Genomic DNA, 21,299 nt, shown 5'->3' with positions numbered 1-21,299 from the left:
CTGTATGTCAAATGCACACAGACACACTCATATATAGGCATATCTTATTGGCTTTAGGTAAATGGGAACCACATAACCCGGTGCCATTAAATATTTGTGCCCCAGGACCACTGTCCACTCCAGTACGATCAGAACCACTCTGTGTAATTTTAACCTTCCCTTCCACAACTTCCTGTCAGCAATCTATGTTTCCTTTCATCTCATACCTCAAGCGCTGTTCTGAACTGCCCTGCGGCCACGGCGTATTTCTTCTGTCGATAGCAAGAGCTGGCGTCCTTCAGCGCCACCTGAAGCCATTTGTCAATCTGAGGCAGAGAGCTGACGTGAGGCACGCTCACAGGGTCGGCCGTGGCAGCCGCTGGACACGTTGGCGGAGCCCCAGTGGACGAGAGGGACTCGACAAACTCATAGCTCACGTACTCTTCGTCCACGTAGACCAGCTTGGTCTCCACATCCATTACGTTCTTGAGAGGGATGTGAGGCAGAGGCATGGCAAGGAACGGGTGCTCAAACTCCGCGACCCTCGCCTCCTTCTTTCCCACCAGCTTTTCCTCACCTTCCGCCTTCCGTTTAAAGGCCACTTTCTCTAAATCATTGCTTTGCCTTTCTTTGATGCTCTTCGCCATTTTTGTTCTCTCAGTGGTGGCTTCTACCTGTCTGTCTGCACTGGTTTTCTTCGCCTCTCGTGGCGGTTCCAGGATGCTAAATGGGTTTGCTAAGCCGGACATTTTCTTGCTCGTGTTTATCTTTGGAACGGGCTGATCATGATGGACTCCACTCACTGTATTCTCCAAACTCCTACTGCTTCCTGAATCCATTGACCCCACCTAAAACTCCTGTAGTGTTGAGAAAAGGGAACATAATCAAAACAGTTTTTCGAAATTCCAGTGGTTTAAACTATAATCAAATTCATTTACAACAGGGCTTTGTTCATTATAGGCATTTATTGCCTGGGAAGTAAAACTGTTTACGTCATTTGCTGAGTGTTTTACTAGGCAGTGTATGCCTCAGTACCAAAACTCGACAAGTAAGAATTTGTTGAAAACATATCTAGACGCCGTCTTAAAAAATAATCATCTATAGCTGAACGACATGGAATGAATGTTTTTATGGGGGACCCAAACTCATTCAATAAGAAAATCTTATACATAGCCACCCAGGAGAAAAAGACCTAAAAAAAATCCATCTCAATATTAATTTCCTCAGGAAGGCAGGTGGTCTAGAACTCATTATAAAATACACTGCTAACCTTCATAACAGACCTGGGAGTCTAAAGAAGCCACAGCTGCTTCCACTAAAAAGCTTCCAGAAATGCTGTGAGTGCATGGTTTCCTCCCTTTCTTTCTTCTATCGAAAATGAAAATCTCAAGTTTGAACAGCTTTTAAGACAACTATCGTTCAGAACAAACTTTAAAGCACAAGAACATGACCTTCGACCTCATGGCACTGTGGAGGCACATGCTGACCTTGAGTCTACTGAATTCATTTGAGCAGCATTCTTATCAATATGGTATAGTACATAAAGATGAGACATTTCCTAAAGCACTAATGTTCAAAACAGATAGCTGATAGTCTTTTGATTCAAATTTTTCTGCATACTAGCTCTATTTCTATGTTTGTTTCAAAATATAAAATGTTTTAAGAGCTAATAATTACTTAGTATGGTTGGTTCCCATTTTTCAAGACTCTTACCTATCCTACCTGTCCTTAAAATGACTCTGTGGGGTAAATAGGAATGAGGCCAACCCATTTTGCCAAGAAACTAAGTGATAGATGGAGCTGCTTTTCCAAGGCCACGCTGCTGGTCATTGGCAGAGCCTGCCCATTTGGGCTGCTGTTTCCTCCCTGGGACTGCCGCTGCCCAGCTCTGAGCCTGGCGTGCTTCCTCAGCAGCACGCTGCTCTTTAGGACAGCTAATAAACTCACATCAGACCTCAGAGAGATGAGGAAACAGCAAGAAGGGAGGGCCGAGTATGAGGAGAGGAGAGCAATGAGACAAAGCCTAACAATTGTGCTTCTTGTCATCTACAACGATGGTGCCTGAGTCTTTAGTATCTTCTCAAAGCTTATAATTTTGTGAATGTTGTATATGATCTTTTTTTGTTTGTTTGTTTTTAAAGATAGCCATTCACTTTTAGAAGTTTTAAAACCTGCTATATTGTCACCCAGTAGATCTCTAAGGAAAGTAAAGGAACACATGAAATGGGACCCGAGGCTCCAACCTTTGAAGGACTTTGCCCCCTTTATCGTTGTGTCATCCGAAAAAATTTAAGGTCACATGTGAACATAACAACAGCAAAACTATTGCGACAGTATTAACTTATAAGAAAGATCAAATTTTAATCGTTCCCATTAATGGCCATTTTGGTCATTAGTTGGTGAAAGTTCAGTACTAGAATATTATTTCCCCTGTGATTTATACTGACATGATGGAGTTGTGTTTTTATGGGATGAAAAACACCTAAAAGGTCAAAGCTGTTGTCAGTCCATGTCACGCCCAGTTTTGGAGAGCGACATGGATGCGGGTCACAAGCCCACCCACACAGCTTTACTGGGGGCAAGACTCTTCTTGGAATCACTGCCGGCATCCAATACAACTTTCAGACCACTAACGTGGCCATGCAGGGCGGCGAGGGAGACCCGTCTTCACCATCCCCGACCTTCTGTCTTTTCTCGTACTACCTATGATTTAGATGGAGTAAAACTCAGCTTCAGCTCTTGAGTCCAGACCGCTGGTGGATGGACACTCTGGATATGCAGCTCTACCAGTTACTTACTTGTATTTATTTTTTAAATTATTATCATTGTTATTATTGTTATTTTTAGAGGTTTTTGCCTTGGAGCACATGCACTTGCTGGAGAGAGAGAGAAAACACAGTGAGAGGGAAAGTGAGAAATCACCCCCTGGGGGGATGGCCTTGCCACAATCCCTTCTCCTCCACTCTCCTCCTGGGATCTTGGGCACGCACGCACAAGTGCCTGGCATGATTTTCAAGCCACCAGGTGCAGGACTTGAATTGCTGTTGGCCATGTGGGAGTCCAGCAATGTAACTGCTCTATCATCTGCTGGTGCCCCAGTTAGTTATTTGGAGTAGCAGAGATGCAACTCTTGAAACTTAAGCTCAAAATACTTGGCTTTAAGGACCTATGATTTATATTCATTCTTACAATAGACTGTAAAAATGCAAACAAGAAATGGCGGGTGATGGTGAGTTATTCTTCCAGAATGCTCTGGGTGCTGCCAGATAGCTTATCTAAACTCTATTTCAAGCACCAGAGGTTAAAACATCACAGTAACTTGGTCAGTTGTTAGTAACTATTTTTTTTTAGCTTCTACAGTAGCATTATCTGCCTTTGCTGCATTTATTTTATGCCCTTGAATGCATATAAATATACAAAATTATTCTTAGGACTATTTCTTCTGGAGAGTACTTTTTTTTGTCCTTTTTCCTTCCCTCTTTCTCCCTCTCCTTATTCGTTTTCACACTCCCCACCCTATTCGTTCTCTTAACTGGCCCATACCCTAAGCCTTTCTCTCTCTGCAAAATGGAATGGTTTATTGTTATTAAGAAACAGGCTTTGGGACTAGCAGATGGTGTAATGGTTACATCGCTGGATTCCCAAGTAGTACACCACGGTTTGAGTCCCAGACCTGGTGGCTTGAAACTCCTGCCAGATTCATGTCTGTGTATGTCCAAGATTCCAAGAGGAGAATGGAGGAGAGGGGACTGTGGTGTGGCCATCTCCCCTGTAAGGTGATTTTTCGCTTTCTGTCTCTGTCTCTGTCCATCTTTCTGGTGAGCATACGCACTGTATAGCAAAAATCTTTCTAAAGAAACAGAAGAAGAAAGAAACAGGCTTTTGGGTACTTTTCCATCAGTCCTTAAGCCTCTGTTTAAATATCACACATTGGGGACCAGCAGATGACATAGTGGTTACATTGCTGGACTCCCACATGGCCAACTGTGGTTCGAATCCTGGACCTGGTGGCTGGGTGCATGTGTTTGCATGCCTAAGAACCTGGTAGGAGAAGATATTGCAGCATGGTCATCCCCCCGGGAGGGTGATTTCTCACTTTCCCTCTCCCTGCCTCTGACTCTTTCTCTCTCCAGTGAGTACCCAGGCCCTAGAGCAAAAACTTCTTAAAAAAGAAAATCGCATTTTGGTCTTCAGTGTAGTTTTATACAAGAAACAATAGCAGAGGGAAAAATGTGCATATGGTGCACACGGAGAGCTCAGAGGGAATAAATATGTAAGCAAATGTTGAGCTTGCAGACATCTGGAAGAACAATTATTCCAAACTTGTCAAAGGAACAAAAATTCACCCCCCACCCCCTAAATCTAGAATGAATGTCTAAAAAGCGCCCTAAATACACATGCTGAAAAAGTACAGCCAAACCCAACCAATATTTTTCAGTGCTGGTTGCAAATCAAGTGACTTCACGATCAGATATAGAGCCAATTGCTTATATGAAAAGTACTGCATGTGTACAGATGGCTTATGGAGCTGCTTGGTTATAGCTTTATTAAAAATGATAAAACTAGGGGGTCAGCAGGTGGCGTGATGGTTAAGGCGGCTGGACTCCCACATGGCTGACCATGGTTTGAGTCCCAGACCTGGCAGCTTGCTTTCTCACTTTCCTTCTTTCTCTGTCTCTCTCTGGTCAACGTCAATAAAATAAATAAATAGATAAATAAATAAATAAATAAATAAATAAAATAATGACAATGAATAAAATAATTCTTTAAAAAACAAAATGATAAAACTCTATAAATGTAATCTGGAATTCAAGACCTTGCGCCACCTAGGCCAAGTACGTTTCCAGCCTTACTGACTACTCTTTCTGTAAACTACCCTGAAGTCAAGCGGAACTTCTTGTTGCTTTCAGTCTGTCTACCAAGAATTCTCCACCTTCCTGTCCTACCTGCTCAAACCTAGCCCAGCATTATCCATCTCTACCTCCTCAAAATACCGACAGCTTTTATAGCACTTATTTTTTATTAGACATTGCAGTTATGCCTGAATGATTTATTTCTTCCAATAAGCTCCCTAAAAGCAGAAATATGCTTTTACTAATCTTGACATTAGTTCAGTCCTTTGCATAGAGAAGGCATTCAACATATGTTGATCAATATGAATTCTGCGGATCAAAGGCTAATTTACTGGGACTAGCAGATGGTGTAATGGTTACATCGCTGGATTCCCAAGTAGTACACCACGGTTTGAGTCCCAGACCTGGTGGCTTGAAACTCCTGCCAGATTCATGTCTGTGTATGTCCAAGATTCCAAGAGGAGAATGGAGGAGAGGGGACTGTGGTGTGGCCATCTCCCCTGTAAGGTGATTTTTCGCTTTCTGTCTCTGTCTCTGTCCATCTTTCTGGTGAGCATACGCACTGTATAGCAAAAATCTTTCTAAAGAAACAGAAGAAGAAAGAAACAGGCTTTTGGGTACTTTTCCATCAGTCCTTAAGCCTCTGTTTAAATATCACACATTGGGGACCAGCAGATGACATAGTGGTTACATTGCTGGACTCCCACATGGCCAACTGTGGTTCGAATCCTGGACCTGGTGGCTGGGTGCATGTGTTTGCATGCCTAAGAACCTGGTAGGAGAAGATATTGCAGCATGGTCATCCCCCCGGGAGGGTGATTTCTCACTTTCCCTCTCCCTGCCTCTGACTCTTTCTCTCTCCAGTGAGTACCCAGGCCCTAGAGCAAAAACTTCTTAAAAAAGAAAATCGCATTTTGGTCTTCAGTGTAGTTTTATACAAGAAACAATAGCAGAGGGAAAAATGTGCATATGGTGCACACGGAGAGCTCAGAGGGAATAAATATGTAAGCAAATGTTGAGCTTGCAGACATCTGGAAGAACAATTATTCCAAACTTGTCAAAGGAACAAAAATTCACCCCCCACCCCCTAAATCTAGAATGAATGTCTAAAAAGCGCCCTAAATACACATGCTGAAAAAGTACAGCCAAACCCAACCAATATTTTTCAGTGCTGGTTGCAAATCAAGTGACTTCACGATCAGATATAGAGCCAATTGCTTATATGAAAAGTACTGCATGTGTACAGATGGCTTATGGAGCTGCTTGGTTATAGCTTTATTAAAAATGATAAAACTAGGGGGTCAGCAGGTGGCGTGATGGTTAAGGCGGGTGGGCTCCCACATGGCTGACCATGGTTTGAGTCCCAGACCTGGCAGCTTGCTTTCTCACTTTCCTTCTTTCTCTGTCTCTCTCTGGTCAACGTCAATAAAATAAATAAATAGATAAATAAATAAATAAATAAATAAATAAAATAATGACAATGAATAAAATAATTCTTTAAAAAACAAAATGATAAAACTCTATAAATGTAATCTGGAATTCAAGACCTTGCGCCACCTAGGCCAAGTACGTTTCCAGCCTTACTGACTACTCTTTCTGTAAACTACCCTGAAGTCAAGCGGAACTTCTTGTTGCTTTCAGTCTGTCTACCAAGAATTCTCCACCTTCCTGTCCTACCTGCTCAAACCTAGCCCAGCATTATCCATCTCTACCTCCTCAAAATACCGACAGCTTTTATAGCACTTATTTTTTATTAGACATTGCAGTTATGCCTGAATGATTTATTTCTTCCAATAAGCTCCCTAAAAGCAGAAATATGCTTTTACTAATCTTGACATTAGTTCAGTCCTTTGCATAGAGAAGGCATTCAACATATGTTGATCAATATGAATTCTGCGGATCAAAGGCTAATTTACACATTTTAAGAGAAACAGAATTGGAATTTTTAAAGGTATGGCTTATAACTTTGAAAAAGTTGTTTCTGAAGGGTTTTGCTTTTTCTGTTGTTTTGTTTTAAATCTGGCCCTGAGTAAAGTACATTTTCTCCTTTGATAGTTCGAGTGAAACATGTAAGAGCTAGATTTAAACTATCAGCTTTTTGATTTTTTTTTAGTAGTGGAGTTGATTAACATGGCATTAGCCAGTGTTCCTGAGGCACTGAGCTACACTTTAGTCACTACTTCAATAAAAATACTTTTAGAGAAAACTATAAAACAATCGTTACGCATGTCAAAGAAGTGTTTGCTGATAATGTTCTAGAAAAATGCCCATTCTTTAATTTAGAAGGTAGTACTAAGACTGACTTCCTCCTAGAGACAGGCCTTCAAAACAGATCTCCAGAAAATACCCATATGAAACATTTGAACAATCTTCAAGGCTTCATAAAAAGGCAGGGGCAATAAACAAAGAGAGGCTAATGTCCAGTCACTTCCAGCAGGTAACCATTTCAAATGCATCCAGTGAATTTGCAACACAGTTATTTGCCCCCTGACACACACAGGCATTTCATCAAGCATTGTGCTCTATGTAGGAGTTTCTATCGCTTTATACATTCAATCAGTGGTTTACGTGGTTAATAGCACCACAAATTGTTAGATTTTCGATTGAAATAGGCAGTTCAAACATGGGCAATTCAGAAAGAGAGAATCCTTAAAAATGTGCTCTCTGAAACATTCAACATCACAGTTGCTATGGTTTTCTTTCTTTAAAAAAAAGATCTAATTTTAGCCTGCTGTTAAATGTAACCAGAGACATGAAGAGGAAAAACATTTTGCTTGTTAGTCTACCGGTACACCTTGATATTAAAAAAAAAAAAAATCACACACACACACAACTTCAAAATATTTCTCCTCGTTTAATGAGCACCTACTATGAGCAAGGTGCTGTGTGATAATATGAAAGAAAATAAAGACAGGCTCTCAGTGTTCTCAGGCTCATCACTAGAGGCAGGGCTGCAGGCTGTGGGGAGAAGTTGCATGGATCCATGGCTGTAAGAGGAAATCTCTCTTACTAGGCTGCGAACCGCTGGAGAGGCAGACACGTATCACTCCTTTTCTTTATTGATGTGTAGTTCCCAGAGAGGCTCGTAATTCACCCGCATAGCACATTTGTTCTTAGAAGGAATGTATGGCTGAGGGCCCATGTGCTGCTGCATGATGGTAGCAATGACAGGCATGCTTCCATGAGACCTAGAACTGACGGAGTTTCAAGATACTTAGGAAGGCTTTTTAAGAGAGACGGAATGAGAAGTGTTCCTATGCAAGCAACTTCCCCTCTTTTATCCAAGTACCTGTAAGGAATGGTGCACTGTTATCAGGAGGGAGAGGTAACCTTGGCTGATGGTGCTTGTTACGAGGTACAGTAAAGGCCCAGCCATAGATGCACAGGCAGCCGGTCACCCCGTAGAAGGCAGGCACCATATTGGTCCAGGCTCAGTTCCCAGACCAACTTGGCACATGTGTGTCTGTGGTCTTGATCGGCTGGGAGGCTGGGACCAGGGATTGCAGCATGGACAGAGCGTAACAGGGAGGCATGCCTCTCTTTCTCCTTCTCTCCCTCCTGCATGTTCTTTCTCTTCCATAAGACAAAAGGAAGAGAAAAAAAACACAAAACCAACCATCTCATTTAGAATGACATAAACAATAATGACAACCAACATTTTGCAATATTATTTCACTGGATCTCATTGTTTCTCACAGCAGTTCCTTTGGCTAGATATTATCAGCATTATTTTACTAATGGAAAAACCATGAGTCTAAACCACTTGAACGAGATCACCAAGAAATGTTTTCAGATTGAAGACCTGGACCCAGGATATATGATGGCAAATCCAATGACTTTCATGTCACAGAATAATAAATTCCTCTTCATTGCATCCCAAGTTGACTGGTAATTTTACTTTCCTTATTTTAAATAATACATTTAAAAATTTTAATAGCCAAGTATTCAACTTTACTGCTACTGTTACTGGTTGGGACTGCCTTTAAAGTGGGATCAAAATAAACAGAAGATTTATGGTCAACCAGAGTATATGGACCAACTTTGTTGAGCAAGGCTTTGCCTTTAAGTGTCTCTAAAGACCGTTAGTTGCAGATGTGATGATGACCCTGTTACATTCTGTAGCCATTGAATTTAGAGAAAAACGATGTGGACGTAAAAATTCCACGGACTCCAGACACTTCAAACTTAAACTTGCCGAACCATTTGCTGATCGTTAAGTCACCCAATGGAAATAATGGCCTCGAAATGATCGTGCTTTTTTTGTCCCTGGAGTACCATCTACAGTCGCCACGTGGGCGGGAGAGAGCATTCGAGGAGGACTTCATCATGGTCTTCCATCGTGAACTAAGTGGTAGTTCAGAGTGGCAGGGAGGTTTGCTTTCTCTGTTTGTTATTTATTAACTGTATGTTCTAAGAGAAAGTGTCAATCTCCTTAGATGGTACCTTCCTTCTCTGAATTGGGGGTGACTGCATTCATGAGAATCGAACGGGTGGTTTCTGATCCAGCACTTGCAGGAGGTGGTTTGGTGATCCTCACGCAGCTTCTTCAATAGGCTCTTTCTAAGACCAAATCTCTTTGTGGAGATCCCACCCCTCCGTGTCCTCTCAACCACTTAGCTCCCGCAGGGCCGCCTTCCCATAGCACCGCTTCTCTCCTTGCCATTTGATTAACCCTGTGGAGGCAGACGCTGATCCCGCAACTCTTTTCTTCTGAGCAGAGCAGGCACAATGACACCTTTGACTCCACGTCCCCTTTCTGCTGCCATCCCGGTCACCACTGCACTCCACTGCACGACGGCTGAGAGTCGCTCTTTGCTCTCTGTCGTCACGTTTCCATTACACGCTTCCTCCACAGTCCACTCTCTTTAGGCTTGCTCTCTGTCAGTCTTCTTCTTTTTTCATAGAGAAATTTTTGCTGTTGGGTGTGTGCACTTGCCAGAAAGCCAAGAGAGACAGAGAAAGAGAGAGAGAGAAAGAGAGAGAGAGAGAGAAACCAAGAAATCAACCTCTAGCAGCAATGACCATGCTACAATCCCTTCTCCTTCATTCTCTTCTTGGGCTCTTGGTCATGCACGCACACATACCTGGCATGAGTTTCAAGCTGTCAGGTCTTGGGCTCGAACTGCAGTTGACTATGTGGGAGTCCTGCGAGGCAGCCTTTATGCCATCCGCTGCCCCCTGCTTTTACAGGTGGCTAGTGAGCTAATTCCATAGCTAGCCCTAGCTTCCTATCTGCCAGAATTCTCAGCAGCAGCCTTCACAGTTGGCACACCCTCTTTAGGGGACCCATTCTTACCTGCTACTGTGACATCCTGCTCTTCCAGTTTCCCTGTTACTCCACCTACTCCTCATTCTCAAGCTCCTGGGTGGGCGGCTCTTTGTTCCACTCACGGACTAAATCCTGGAGCCCCTCCTCTCCCCATGTATCCTCTCCTGCAGAGAGAAGGATGCTCTTGTACATTCCCCTTGGTCTCACACCCTATTACAGGCTTCGAGCTCCTGGTGTTCACAGCTCTAGGGCTAAGACACTCCTAAAAGCTCAAAACTGAGTGCTCACTGTCTGACATCTCCACTTGGATTATCTTAATTTTACTTTCCTTATTTTAAATAATACATTTAAAAATTTTAATAGCCAAGTATTCAACTTTACTGCTACTGTTACTGGTTGGGACTGCCTTTAAAGTGGGATCAAAATAAACAGAAGATTTATGGTCAACCAGAGTATATGGACCAACTTTGTTGAGCAAGGCTTTGCCTTTAAGTGTCTCTAAAGACCGTTAGTTGCAGATGTGATGATGACCCTGTTACATTCTGTAGCCATTGAATTTAGAGAAAAACGATGTGGACGTAAAAATTCCACGGACTCCAGACACTTCAAACTTAAACTTGCCGAACCATTTGCTGATCGTTAAGTCACCCAATGGAAATAATGGCCTCGAAATGATCGTGCTTTTTTTGTCCCTGGAGTACCATTGACAGTCGCCACGTGGGCGGGAGAGAGCATTCGAGGAGGACTTCATCATGGTCTTCCATCGTGAACTAAGTGGTAGTTCAGAGTGGCAGGGAGGTTTGCTTTCTCTGTTTGTTATTTATTAACTGTATGTTCTAAGAGAAAGTGTCAATCTCCTTAGATGGTACCTTCCTTCTCTGAATTGGGGGTGACTGCATTCATGAGAATCGAACGGGTGGTTTCTGATCCAGCACTTGCAGGAGGTGGTTTGGTGATCCTCACGCAGCTTCTTCAATAGGCTCTTTCTAAGACCAAATCTCTTTGTGGAGATCCCACCCCTCCGTGTCCTCTCAACCACTTAGCTCCCGCAGGGCCGCCTTCCCATAGCACCGCTTCTCTCCTTGCCATTTGATTAACCCTGTGGAGGCAGACGCTGATCCCGCAACTCTTTTCTTCTGAGCAGAGCAGGCACAATGACACCTTTGACTCCACGTCCCCTTTCTGCTGCCATCCCGGTCACCACTGCACTCCACTGCACGACGGCTGAGAGTCGCTCTTTGCTCTCTGTCGTCACGTTTCCATTACACGCTTCCTCCACAGTCCACTCTCTTTAGGCTTGCTCTCTGTCAGTCTTCTTCTTTTTTCATAGAGAAATTTTTGCTGTTGGGTGTGTGCACTTGCCAGAAAGCCAAGAGAGACAGAGAAAGAGAGAGAGAGAAAGAGAGAGAGAGAGAGAAACCAAGAAATCAACCTCTAGCAGCAATGACCATGCTACAATCCCTTCTCCTTCATTCTCTTCTTGGGCTCTTGGTCATGCACGCACACATACCTGGCATGAGTTTCAAGCTGTCAGGTCTTGGGCTCGAACTGCAGTTGACTATGTGGGAGTCCTGCGAGGCAGCCTTTATGCCATCCGCTGCCCCCTGCTTTTACAGGTGGCTAGTGAGCTAATTCCATAGCTAGCCCTAGCTTCCTATCTGCCAGAATTCTCAGCAGCAGCCTTCACAGTTGGCACACCCTCTTTAGGGGACCCATTCTTACCTGCTACTGTGACATCCTGCTCTTCCAGTTTCCCTGTTACTCCACCTACTCCTCATTCTCAAGCTCCTGGGTGGGCGGCTCTTTGTTCCACTCAAGGACTCAATCCTGGAGCCCCTCCTCTCCCCATGTATCCTCTCCTGCAGAGAGAAGGATGCTCTTGTACATTCCCCTTGGTCTCACACCCTATTACAGGCTTCGAGCTCCTGGTGTTCACAGCTCTAGGGCTAAGACACTCCTAAAAGCTCAAAACTGAGTGCTCACTGTCTGACATCTCCACTTGGATTATCTAATACACATTTTTTAAAGAAAATTCAAAGACAGATCTCTTAATTTCTAATCCTTTCACATTGTCCCTGCCCCCATCCCAGTACCTGCCACCCACATCTATCCAGTGGGCCAGGACACAGCTTTATGGGTTGTCACTGAGTCACTGAACCCCCATTCTACCGTACATCATCTGGTCCCCCCGACCTTTTCTTTGAAAGGTCTCTTTACACATCTGCGACGGTCCCCTCCTCCAAGCCCCACGCCCTCCTGCCTGCATTACGTCAGATGCTTCCTCACAATCAGACAGCAGCCCAAGTCATTCTTTTAAATAAAAAATCAGATGCCACTTCACACTCGCTAAGAACCTTTCAATGGCTGCCCATGCCGCCTAGAATAGAATACGACCCCAGATGCCTCTGTTCCCACCCCAAATCCATCGCGTCTTTTCCCCTTGTCTCCCGTGCTCCAGCCACCTGCCATTCATTCTGGCTGCTACTTGAACAAGCTCGTTCCCACCTAGTCTTCCCCAAGTTGGGCTGGATTGTTCTCTCCACTGTGTTTGTTACGTGATTCAGATCATAACTCAGACGTCTCTGCTGAACTAAAGTCTTCCCTGCCCCTAGTCGCATCTCCTTTAAATTTCTCCCCACCACTTATCATTTCGGCGTCTACCTATTGTACTTTATGTGAATGTTAGCTCGCCCACCAGAACACGCGCTCCGTGAGAGCCAGCACGTCGGTCCGGTTCCCGGCGCTCGGTGCAGCCTGTGCTCTAGTGGACGCAGGTTTACAAGTGCTGTTTCTTGACTGGACAACAACGACCTCTTCGTCACGTCACTTCCCGCCAGCTTAGCTGACGTCACCTGGACATGAACTTGCTTCATACCCATTAGCTCCATCATAGAAAGCTCCTCCCGGGCAGCGCATGCTGGTCCTTCCTTTTCCGAGTTTTACTGCTTGCTACTCTAAGTCAAGTCAACGTGTTTATGATATTGCAAGCCTGGTCTGCTTTATTTCGGTCTTTGTTAGGGAGTAAACAAGTTCCCTGGATCTTTACTGACATAAAGTATGGCTCATTCAGAACCAAAACCTCCAGAAAAATCAGTCCTTTTTGGAGACGTGATGCTGCAACTGGCCAGCATTGTAAACATGGTCCAACTGCCTGTCTTTAAAATCCATAATCTAGTTTAGTTGTGAACACAGTAAGTCATTTGCCATGGCAGGGGTATGAGGGTAGGGGAAGGAGTGTTTCGGGGCACCCCAGACATGCTGGCTACCCTTCCTGAAACGTAATGCAATCAGTCTGCCGAATTCACAACCATCCTGAGAAGACAGTTCGGATCTTGTTTTGCTTGTTTGCAAACCTTGTCCTGTCCTTCTGTAAAAGTGATTCAAGGTTATATTTACTTAAGGGGCTGAGTCTGTACAAATGCACACAGGAAAACACCCACCAGCTTTGGTCAGCTCTGTAATTCTGTACATCAAGGTCATTCTTAGCATTTTGCATTTTATTTCTTAGACTATGATTCAGAATTGTAGAGGGATAGAGACGGAGAGGTTTTCAGACCCATAGCCAAATCTAATCTCGCATTGCAGATGAAGAAATGGAGTCTCAGGCAAGTGGAAGGACCTGCTCGTGGCCACATGGGAGATCAGTGTTGGAAATCAACACCTTGTAGGCCTCAGAATTCTCTCTACCTCAGTGCTCCTTGCCTCCTGCCACAAAATAGAAGGTCCATGTTCTCACAATTGTCATTTCCAAGTGAAGGAACATACATTGCATAGTCCAGCACACTGTTCGCAGAGACTCACAAAATTAAAGAACAGTAGCCATGAAGATTTCCTTTGAAATTACTTAACTAATTGTTCTCAAACATGTTTTAAAGTTAAATCTACCCAGAGGTGGTAAGTGCATCTTTTTAAAAAATATAGTTTGGGACCAGCAGTTGGCATAATGGCTATGTTGCTGGACTCCCACATAGTCGTCCGTGGTTGGAGTTCCGGACCTGGTGGCTTAAACTCACGCCGGGTGCGTGTGCGTGTGTGCCCAAGACCCCGAGAGGAGAATGGGGGAGAAGGGATTGCGGCGTGACCATCCCCCCTGGGGGGTGATTTCTCGTTTTCTGTCTCTCTCTCTCTCTCTGTTTGGCGAGCGCACGTGCCCTATAGCCAAAACCTCAATATATATATATATTGGCCACCTTTATAACTCTCTTCCCTGAGGTGTGTGTTTGTGTGTTTGCGTGTGTAGATATACACTCACATAAACACATTTAGATTATTTTTTCCAAACCATTTGAGAGTAGGTTGCATTCGTCATGCCTCATTACTCCTTAATACCTCAGTGAGTATTTCTTAATATTAAGGGCATTTTCTGTCGTAACACAATGCAGTTATGGAGCCCAGGGATGATGTTGACACGATAGTACACATGTATGCGACACGAGAGTGTTGTCTAATCTACGATCCTGATTTCCCTTTTGCCCGTTACCTCAGACATAGCCTTTCCGTAGGTCATCCTCAGACTGAGCTCTAACTCAGGAAAACGGACTGCACAGAGCCGCGAGGTCTCTTCGACCTCTTACTCTGTAACACTTCTTCAGCCGATTCTTTGTCATCCGTGGATTGCCGTTTTTGAAGAGTATAAGTCACCTGTTTTATAGAATCTGCCTTAGCTTTCTGATAGCTCCTCATGACAGATTCAGGCTCAGCACCCCCATGAGCATACTGCAAAGCCATCTGTCTTTCTAGGTGTCACACTCGAAGCAAACCATGGCCACCTTCGATGAGGCCCGATTCGGTCGCCAGGTCAAGGTGCTGCTTAGTCTCCAGAGTCGAGTTATGGGTCTCCCCTTGGTGATGTGCACACGGTCTGTGGGGAGACACTTTGAGTCTAGTCAATTTTCAAACTTTTCCCCCTGGATTTAGCACCCACTGGTGAATCTCACTGGAACCAGTCTAACTATGATGACTACAGAATGGTGATTTTTTTCGCCTTCTCTACTCATGGTATATTAGAGTGCTCACACAAAGGGCTGGTCACCACTAAAGCACCTGCTAATGATGCATTTAGCCTGGCTTTTTCTGTCATACTTTGTTGTTTCTTGACTTTATGGGTTCTCTCTCTCTCTCTCTTTTTTGAGTAAAATCTGTGCTTTCAGGAAACAAAAATTAATATAGCAATACTAAAACATTTGGGACCAGGAGGTGGCGTGCTGGTTAAAGTGCTGGAATCTCACATGGCCAACCCTGTTTGAGTCCTGGACTCAGCAGCTTGGAATGTGCCAAGCGGGTGTGTGTGTGCCCAGAATTCCGAGAGCAGAATGGAGGAGAAGGAATTCTGGTGTGGCCATCCTTTGGAGGATGGTTTCTCACTTTCTCTCTTTCTGCCTCTCTCTGTCTCTTTAGTGAAGGCACACGCCCTACAGCAAAAATCTCTCTCTCTCTCTCAAAAAAAAAAAGTAGCTACTGTGTCATTTTGAAACAAACATTTTTAAATAGGAAAAATAAGTGTTTACCATTGGCTGAGACTCACAGGACATATTTACTCAGTTCCTTTATTTCACAGAGGAGGACCAGAGGCATCCCTACTTAGAGGCAACGGCAGGACTGGAAGTTGGTCTACAGGCTTTGGTTCTGGATTTATATTATGTCTGCATTATTAGTTTTTAATTGCCAGATGGTAAGTGCGCTAACCAGAGAGAGGCACAGAGGGGGGCAAGAAAGCACCCTGAGCACATTGTCACATGGCAGTCTGTCTCCATTTCTCTATCCTGTCAGGACTTGGGGCCCACACATGTGTACCCAGAATGTCTCTCAAGCTGCCACGCTGCTGTTCGAACTGTGGTTGGCCATGGGGATCCAGATCCCTTACCCACTAGGCTACCAGTCAGCCTCATTATTCTTGCTTTGTTTTAGAGTTGATCAAAACTTATTTATTAAAAACATAGTGTCCTCAGCAGTGAACCACAAAAGCTCTGGCATCAAGGAGGGAGGATACAGTTGGATTATACAGTGGTGACTTAAAAAGCTCACGTTTCCTTAAGCATTTATCAATCCAATCAACCATTTATTCATGATTTACTAAGCTGCCATTCTCTGTCATGACCCGCATCAGCACCGAGATGCTGCCAGCTCAAGGAGCTCATGGCTGATACGAGATCCCACTTCAGTGTGCATGGGAATATCCAGGGGCCTCTTAGGTTCCAGGCTCTGTAGATTTAGACTCACTAGGCCCAGGTGATACACAGAAATCTGCATCTTCAGTAAGCAGAGAAGGGCTGTACTAGACACGCATCCACATGGTTACGGTTTATGCTCGAACCTCTGCCTGCCATGCCAACATGCTAGCACTTGAAATGAAAAGTACTTTTGGTAAAAAACAAACAAACAACAAAAAACAAACTATAAACAACTTAAAAAAAAAAAAACGGTCAGGGGGAAGCAGTAGTTAGCGTAATGGCTATGTCGCTGGACTCCCACATAGTCAACCGCGGTTTACGTCCCAGACCCGGTGGCTTAGAACTCACACCGGGCGCATGTGCGTGCGTGCCCAAGATCCCGAGAGGAGAATGGAGGAGAAGGGATTGCGGGGTGACCATCCCCCCTGGGGGGTGATTTCTTGCTTTCTGTCTCTATGTCTCTCTCTGTCTGTCTGGCGAGTGCACGCGCCCTATAGCGAAAACAAAACAAAACAAAACAAAAAAAACCTCTCCAAAAAAAAAAAAAGACAAACGGTCATGAAGCTTCAGATAGTTTTGTGATAACCACTTTCATGATTCTTGTGAAATACTAAATACTACAACAAGTTTTCCCAGAAAATTATCATTCTGCTAAGGCTACCTTTTTGGTGACTCAAGCATGTTCATGGCCAGTCTGCTTCGAGAGACTCTGGTACGATGGGTCCAGGGCTCACGCTGGCCCCAGGCTGACACAGCCATATGCTTCATTTTCCATGAAGATAAATTTGGTACCTAGGCTGGCACTGCAAGGCATCTTCCTGGAAGACAAGGCTGCATCAACTGTTGATGCTGCAGAAAAGCTTATGGTCTAGATGCCTTCCTTCTTCTCAAAACCAAACAAGTTTACAAGGATGAATTATTGGTAGACATTGATTTATCCATCTAGCCAACAAACATTTGCTTCATTCCCATTTGATAAAGATACTGGGCTAATTCCTGCGGGATTACTAACGGATAAATATGTGTGTTTCCCAGGAGCTTGGGAACAAGAGATCAAAGATGCTCTCTGTCTTTGTTAAGAGGATGTTCAAATGAAACTCAAGAATTTAAGTAGCATAGAAGACAGAGTATGCATTTTGAGTTTGGAGAGATGTTGAGTTCAAACCCAATTTCTCTTTGCTGAAGAAACTTTTGGCAAATAACTTTGATCGATCTTGATTTCCTCCTCCCAAAAATGTGAATACTAACTCAATCCTCGTAGAGATGATTGAAGAGTTACTAAAATAACATGTATTAAGAACTAATGCATCTTTTGCCACATAATAAGTTCTCTACAAAGAGTAGCTTTTATGATGCTAAATACAGTGTGTATACTTTATCATGTACAGATGTTTTTGCATTCACTGTATAAAATACACATTTATGTATAAAGTTTATACATAAAACACACTAACATTGTTTAATTATTGAAATTTTGCTTTACATTGTGAAACTTTGTTTTCATACACAACACGTTTATTGTTCTTTCTAAACTTCAACAAGTTGGCAATTAATATTTACTTAAAAATGGAGTTGAGATATCTGTTCCCTGAGGATTTTGTTTTCTGGAGAGCTTTATGTAAAATGAGAGGACATTCACCACAAGGATAGCTGATTTATTTTCCTATGTACATCCAACCAAATAGTGGATGATCCATTTACATAGTTACACCATGGTAGGGCATTATTTTTTTATTTCTTTTTTCTTAATAGCCAGAAGGTATGTGTACTTGTGAGACAGACAGAGAGCGAGAGCGAGAGCGAGAGCGAGAGCGAGAGAGAGAGAGAGAGAGAGAAATAGAGAAATCACTTCCCAAGGGGAATGGCCACACTGCAATCCCTTCTCCTCCACTCTCCTCTCTGGATTTTGGAGCATGCATGTACATGTGACTTTGAAGAATTTCAAGCTTCCAGGTCTAGGATTCAAACTGTGGTCAGCCATGTGGGATTCTAGAACCTTAACCACCACACCACCTGCTGACCCCTTGAGTAGTTTTTAGTACTTTTATTTGAAATTTTTTCTGTACCTTTTTCTAGTGTAAATAATTATTTTATTTTATGAAAATGCTTTTGTCTGTGGGGGAAATTAACTTCTGAATTAAGACAGAGGAGATATCAGAATAGTTTAGAGATATATTTTTTACTTTTTCAATTATGTTTCAATTATATTTACTGAAGATTTACAGGTTTATAGAGTTGAGAAATATTTGAGAGCTGGTTGTATATTAATCATCCACTATTATGTTCACAATTGATCTCAGCAAAAGAGAATCATGAAATTAAATAACTGCTTGAAAAAAATTTCTGATGTTTGCCAAACTTTAAAACAAAACATACTTTAAAAAGTATGACCCTAATAAAATATATCATTTAAACTATTCTTTTACACTTTAGACTTTTGCTTATGGGTGAAACGGAGTAGTAGATAAAGACTTTTACTAAAAATAAATAGAAAATCAGCTTAAAATACTGAATCATTAGAGTTGGCAGGTGGTATGGTTGTTAAGGTGCTGAATCCCACATGGTTGACTCTGTGATTCGAAAAATACACTGTGAAAAATACACTGTGTGTGTGTGTGTGTGTGTGTGCTCAAATCATGAGAGGAGAGTGGAGGAGAAGGGACTGTGGTCTGGTCATTCCCCCATGGGGTGATTTCTCAATTTCTTTCTCTCTCTCGCATACACACATGCCCTATAGCAAAAAACTGAAGTAAAAAAAATACTCATCATTCAAAAGAACTATAGATCTTGGAAGGCAATGAGAAGTAGAGAGGGTACAGCTCTCTCGTCGAGGTGAGCTCGCTTTTGCAGCCATTTCCACTTGGGGGCGTTCATCAGTTGCAGGTATGGGGAGGAGCCTGTGCATCCAGCATTTAGCTGCTGGGTGCCCCACTAGGAGAAATCAAAACCAGCGCAGCTCTTTGTGTGGATCTTTGGAGAGCCTCAAAACCACTTACAAGAAAATGTCAATTTCTGTGGTTACATGGACCAGGATACTAAGGCAGAAAGCCTCTAAAGGGCATGTAAAATTTTCATGTAAAGTCTTATAAGATATAGACCCTCAGGAAAAAGGACTTTGGAGAAATTCCAGACTTTTGGCTAAAACTTTTGCAAACCAGGGTAAACTAGACATACTTTTGAGAACTGTAACTCAGTCTAACATGGAACAGTCCCTGATTAAATGAACTTCCAGGTTATCTGCCTAGTAAAGGGTGAATCTGTTATAAAGGAAGATTTTATATATATTTATATATTTAATAGAAAATTATGAGGTATGCCAATAAAAACACTTAACAATCATGAAATCAAAAGCTAGGGTCGGATCTGTATTACTCCTTAATCTCTTCTCCTCACCCCTAGGAATGCTGCAAGATCTACCCCTATAATCCTTCCAGTTTTTGCCCTCTTTTTTTTAAAAAAATTTACTTTTATTTATAGTTTTGTATGTTAAATGTATTTATTTACATTCGTTCACTGTACATCATTATGGTATACAAAAATATTTTTCCATCCAGAAGACACTGTATATTGGCTCAATCAAGGATATTACCATACATGTTGTCATCAACAAATAATTTTCCATTTCTTGTTTCTTATGTATTTTGGTTCTTTTTTTCTTCCAGTTCCCTTTTGATCCCTTTTAAGACATTCACCATTGTTTATACAGCTAACAATTCTTTGTTGTAAATCTGTTTCTAGTTTCTGTGTTCTAGCTGCACTTTAACAGACATAGGGAGATATTTTAAAATAAAAAGCAACTCTAAAAGGAAGCATAATTTAAAATCTGTATTTGGTCAATGATATGGCTTTGAATTAAAGCAATGAAAAAGTGACAAATCTCCAAAGTGAGTAGGGAACTTTAACACACCTCTCTTCTTTTTCTTTTTCTCTTTTTATTTTTCTTGGAGAGATTTTTTTCCATAGGGCTCATGCACTTGTCAGAAAGACAAAAAGAGACAGAGACAGAAAGTCAGAAATCACCTCCCAGGGGGGATAGCCATGCTGCAATCCCTTCTCCTTCAATCTCCTCTCATGTGCCCGGCGTGAGTTTAAACCACGCACATGTGCCCGGCGTGAGTTTAAACCACCAGGTCCAGGACTCAAACTGTGGTCCACTACATGGGAGTCCAGTGACACAGCCATTATGCCAACTGCTGGTCCCCAGCACACCTCTCTTAACAGCTGGTGGGATTTCAGACAGTGAAAGAGAAAACAAGGATGAAGGAGAGGCTCTGTACAACACACATAACGAACTTGACCTATTTGACATATGTAGAATCTTGTGTCAAAGACCATCAGATTGTACATCCTTTTTAAGTAAGTGTACCTGGAACTTTTATCAAAATTGACCATGGCTCATTCATAAGTCAATTCACAACACACCTTCACGTTTTACACAGCAATACAAAAAGTCAAGAAGAACCATGTTGATCTTTAAGGCAAACCTAGAAAACTAGATATTGAGAATTACTATAAAGCTGTGTGTAGTAAGTAATTAAAGCAGGGTGGTTTTGATGCAAAAATAAATAATTCCACCACATGAACACAATAAAAAATCCAGAAGTGAGCCCGCACTTAAATGATTATTTAATTTATGACAAAAGCGACACTATGGTGGGGAAAATTATGATCTTATAAATAAATGGTACTAGGCTAAGTCAAATGCAAAATATTAATTTTGATTCCTACCTTACATAATGCACAAAAGATTAATTCCAAATGTATTGTATAACTAAATGTAAGAAGATAGTATTAACGTCTTTAGAACAAATATTTTCATGACTGGGATATGCAAAAATTTCTTAAGCAGTAAATGAAAATAATAAATTAGATAATGTTATACATAATAATTCCTGCTCATCAAAACACACCATTAAAAATTAAGAGACAGGGCCAGCAGGCAGTACAGTGGTTACGGCACTGGACTTTCATGTAGCCAACAGCAGTTTGAGTCCTGGACCTGGCAGCTTGAAAATCACACCAAATATG

General features: G+C 42.5%; 1 protein-coding gene across 8 annotated transcripts in view; it reads right to left on the bottom strand.

The window, feature by feature from the left end:
- The window catches only part of SPATA16 (spermatogenesis associated 16), a 246,382-nt gene that overhangs the window by 216,834 nt on the left and 8,249 nt on the right, over positions 1-21,299 (bottom strand). For 6 of the 8 annotated variants that reach the window (XM_006155040.2, XM_006155045.2, XM_006155046.2 and 3 more), the window contains exon 2: positions 207-836. In XM_006155040.2, coding sequence (XP_006155102.1) covers positions 207-818 — 612 coding nt within the window. In that variant the 5' untranslated portion in view covers positions 819-836. Of the gene's footprint in view, positions 1-206; positions 837-10,128; positions 10,214-14,581; positions 14,664-21,299 lie in introns of those variants that run through there. The other 2 variants (XM_006155042.3, XM_006155043.2) reach the window with 2 other exon arrangements.

This window comes from Tupaia chinensis, unplaced genomic scaffold (assembly GCF_000334495.1).
Source record: "Tupaia chinensis unplaced genomic scaffold, TupChi_1.0 Scaffold000430_1, whole genome shotgun sequence".
Lineage (NCBI taxonomy): Eukaryota > Metazoa > Chordata > Mammalia > Scandentia > Tupaiidae > Tupaia > Tupaia belangeri.
Note: the sequence above shows the minus strand (reverse complement) of the source record. Positions and strands in the feature narration are given on the sequence as shown.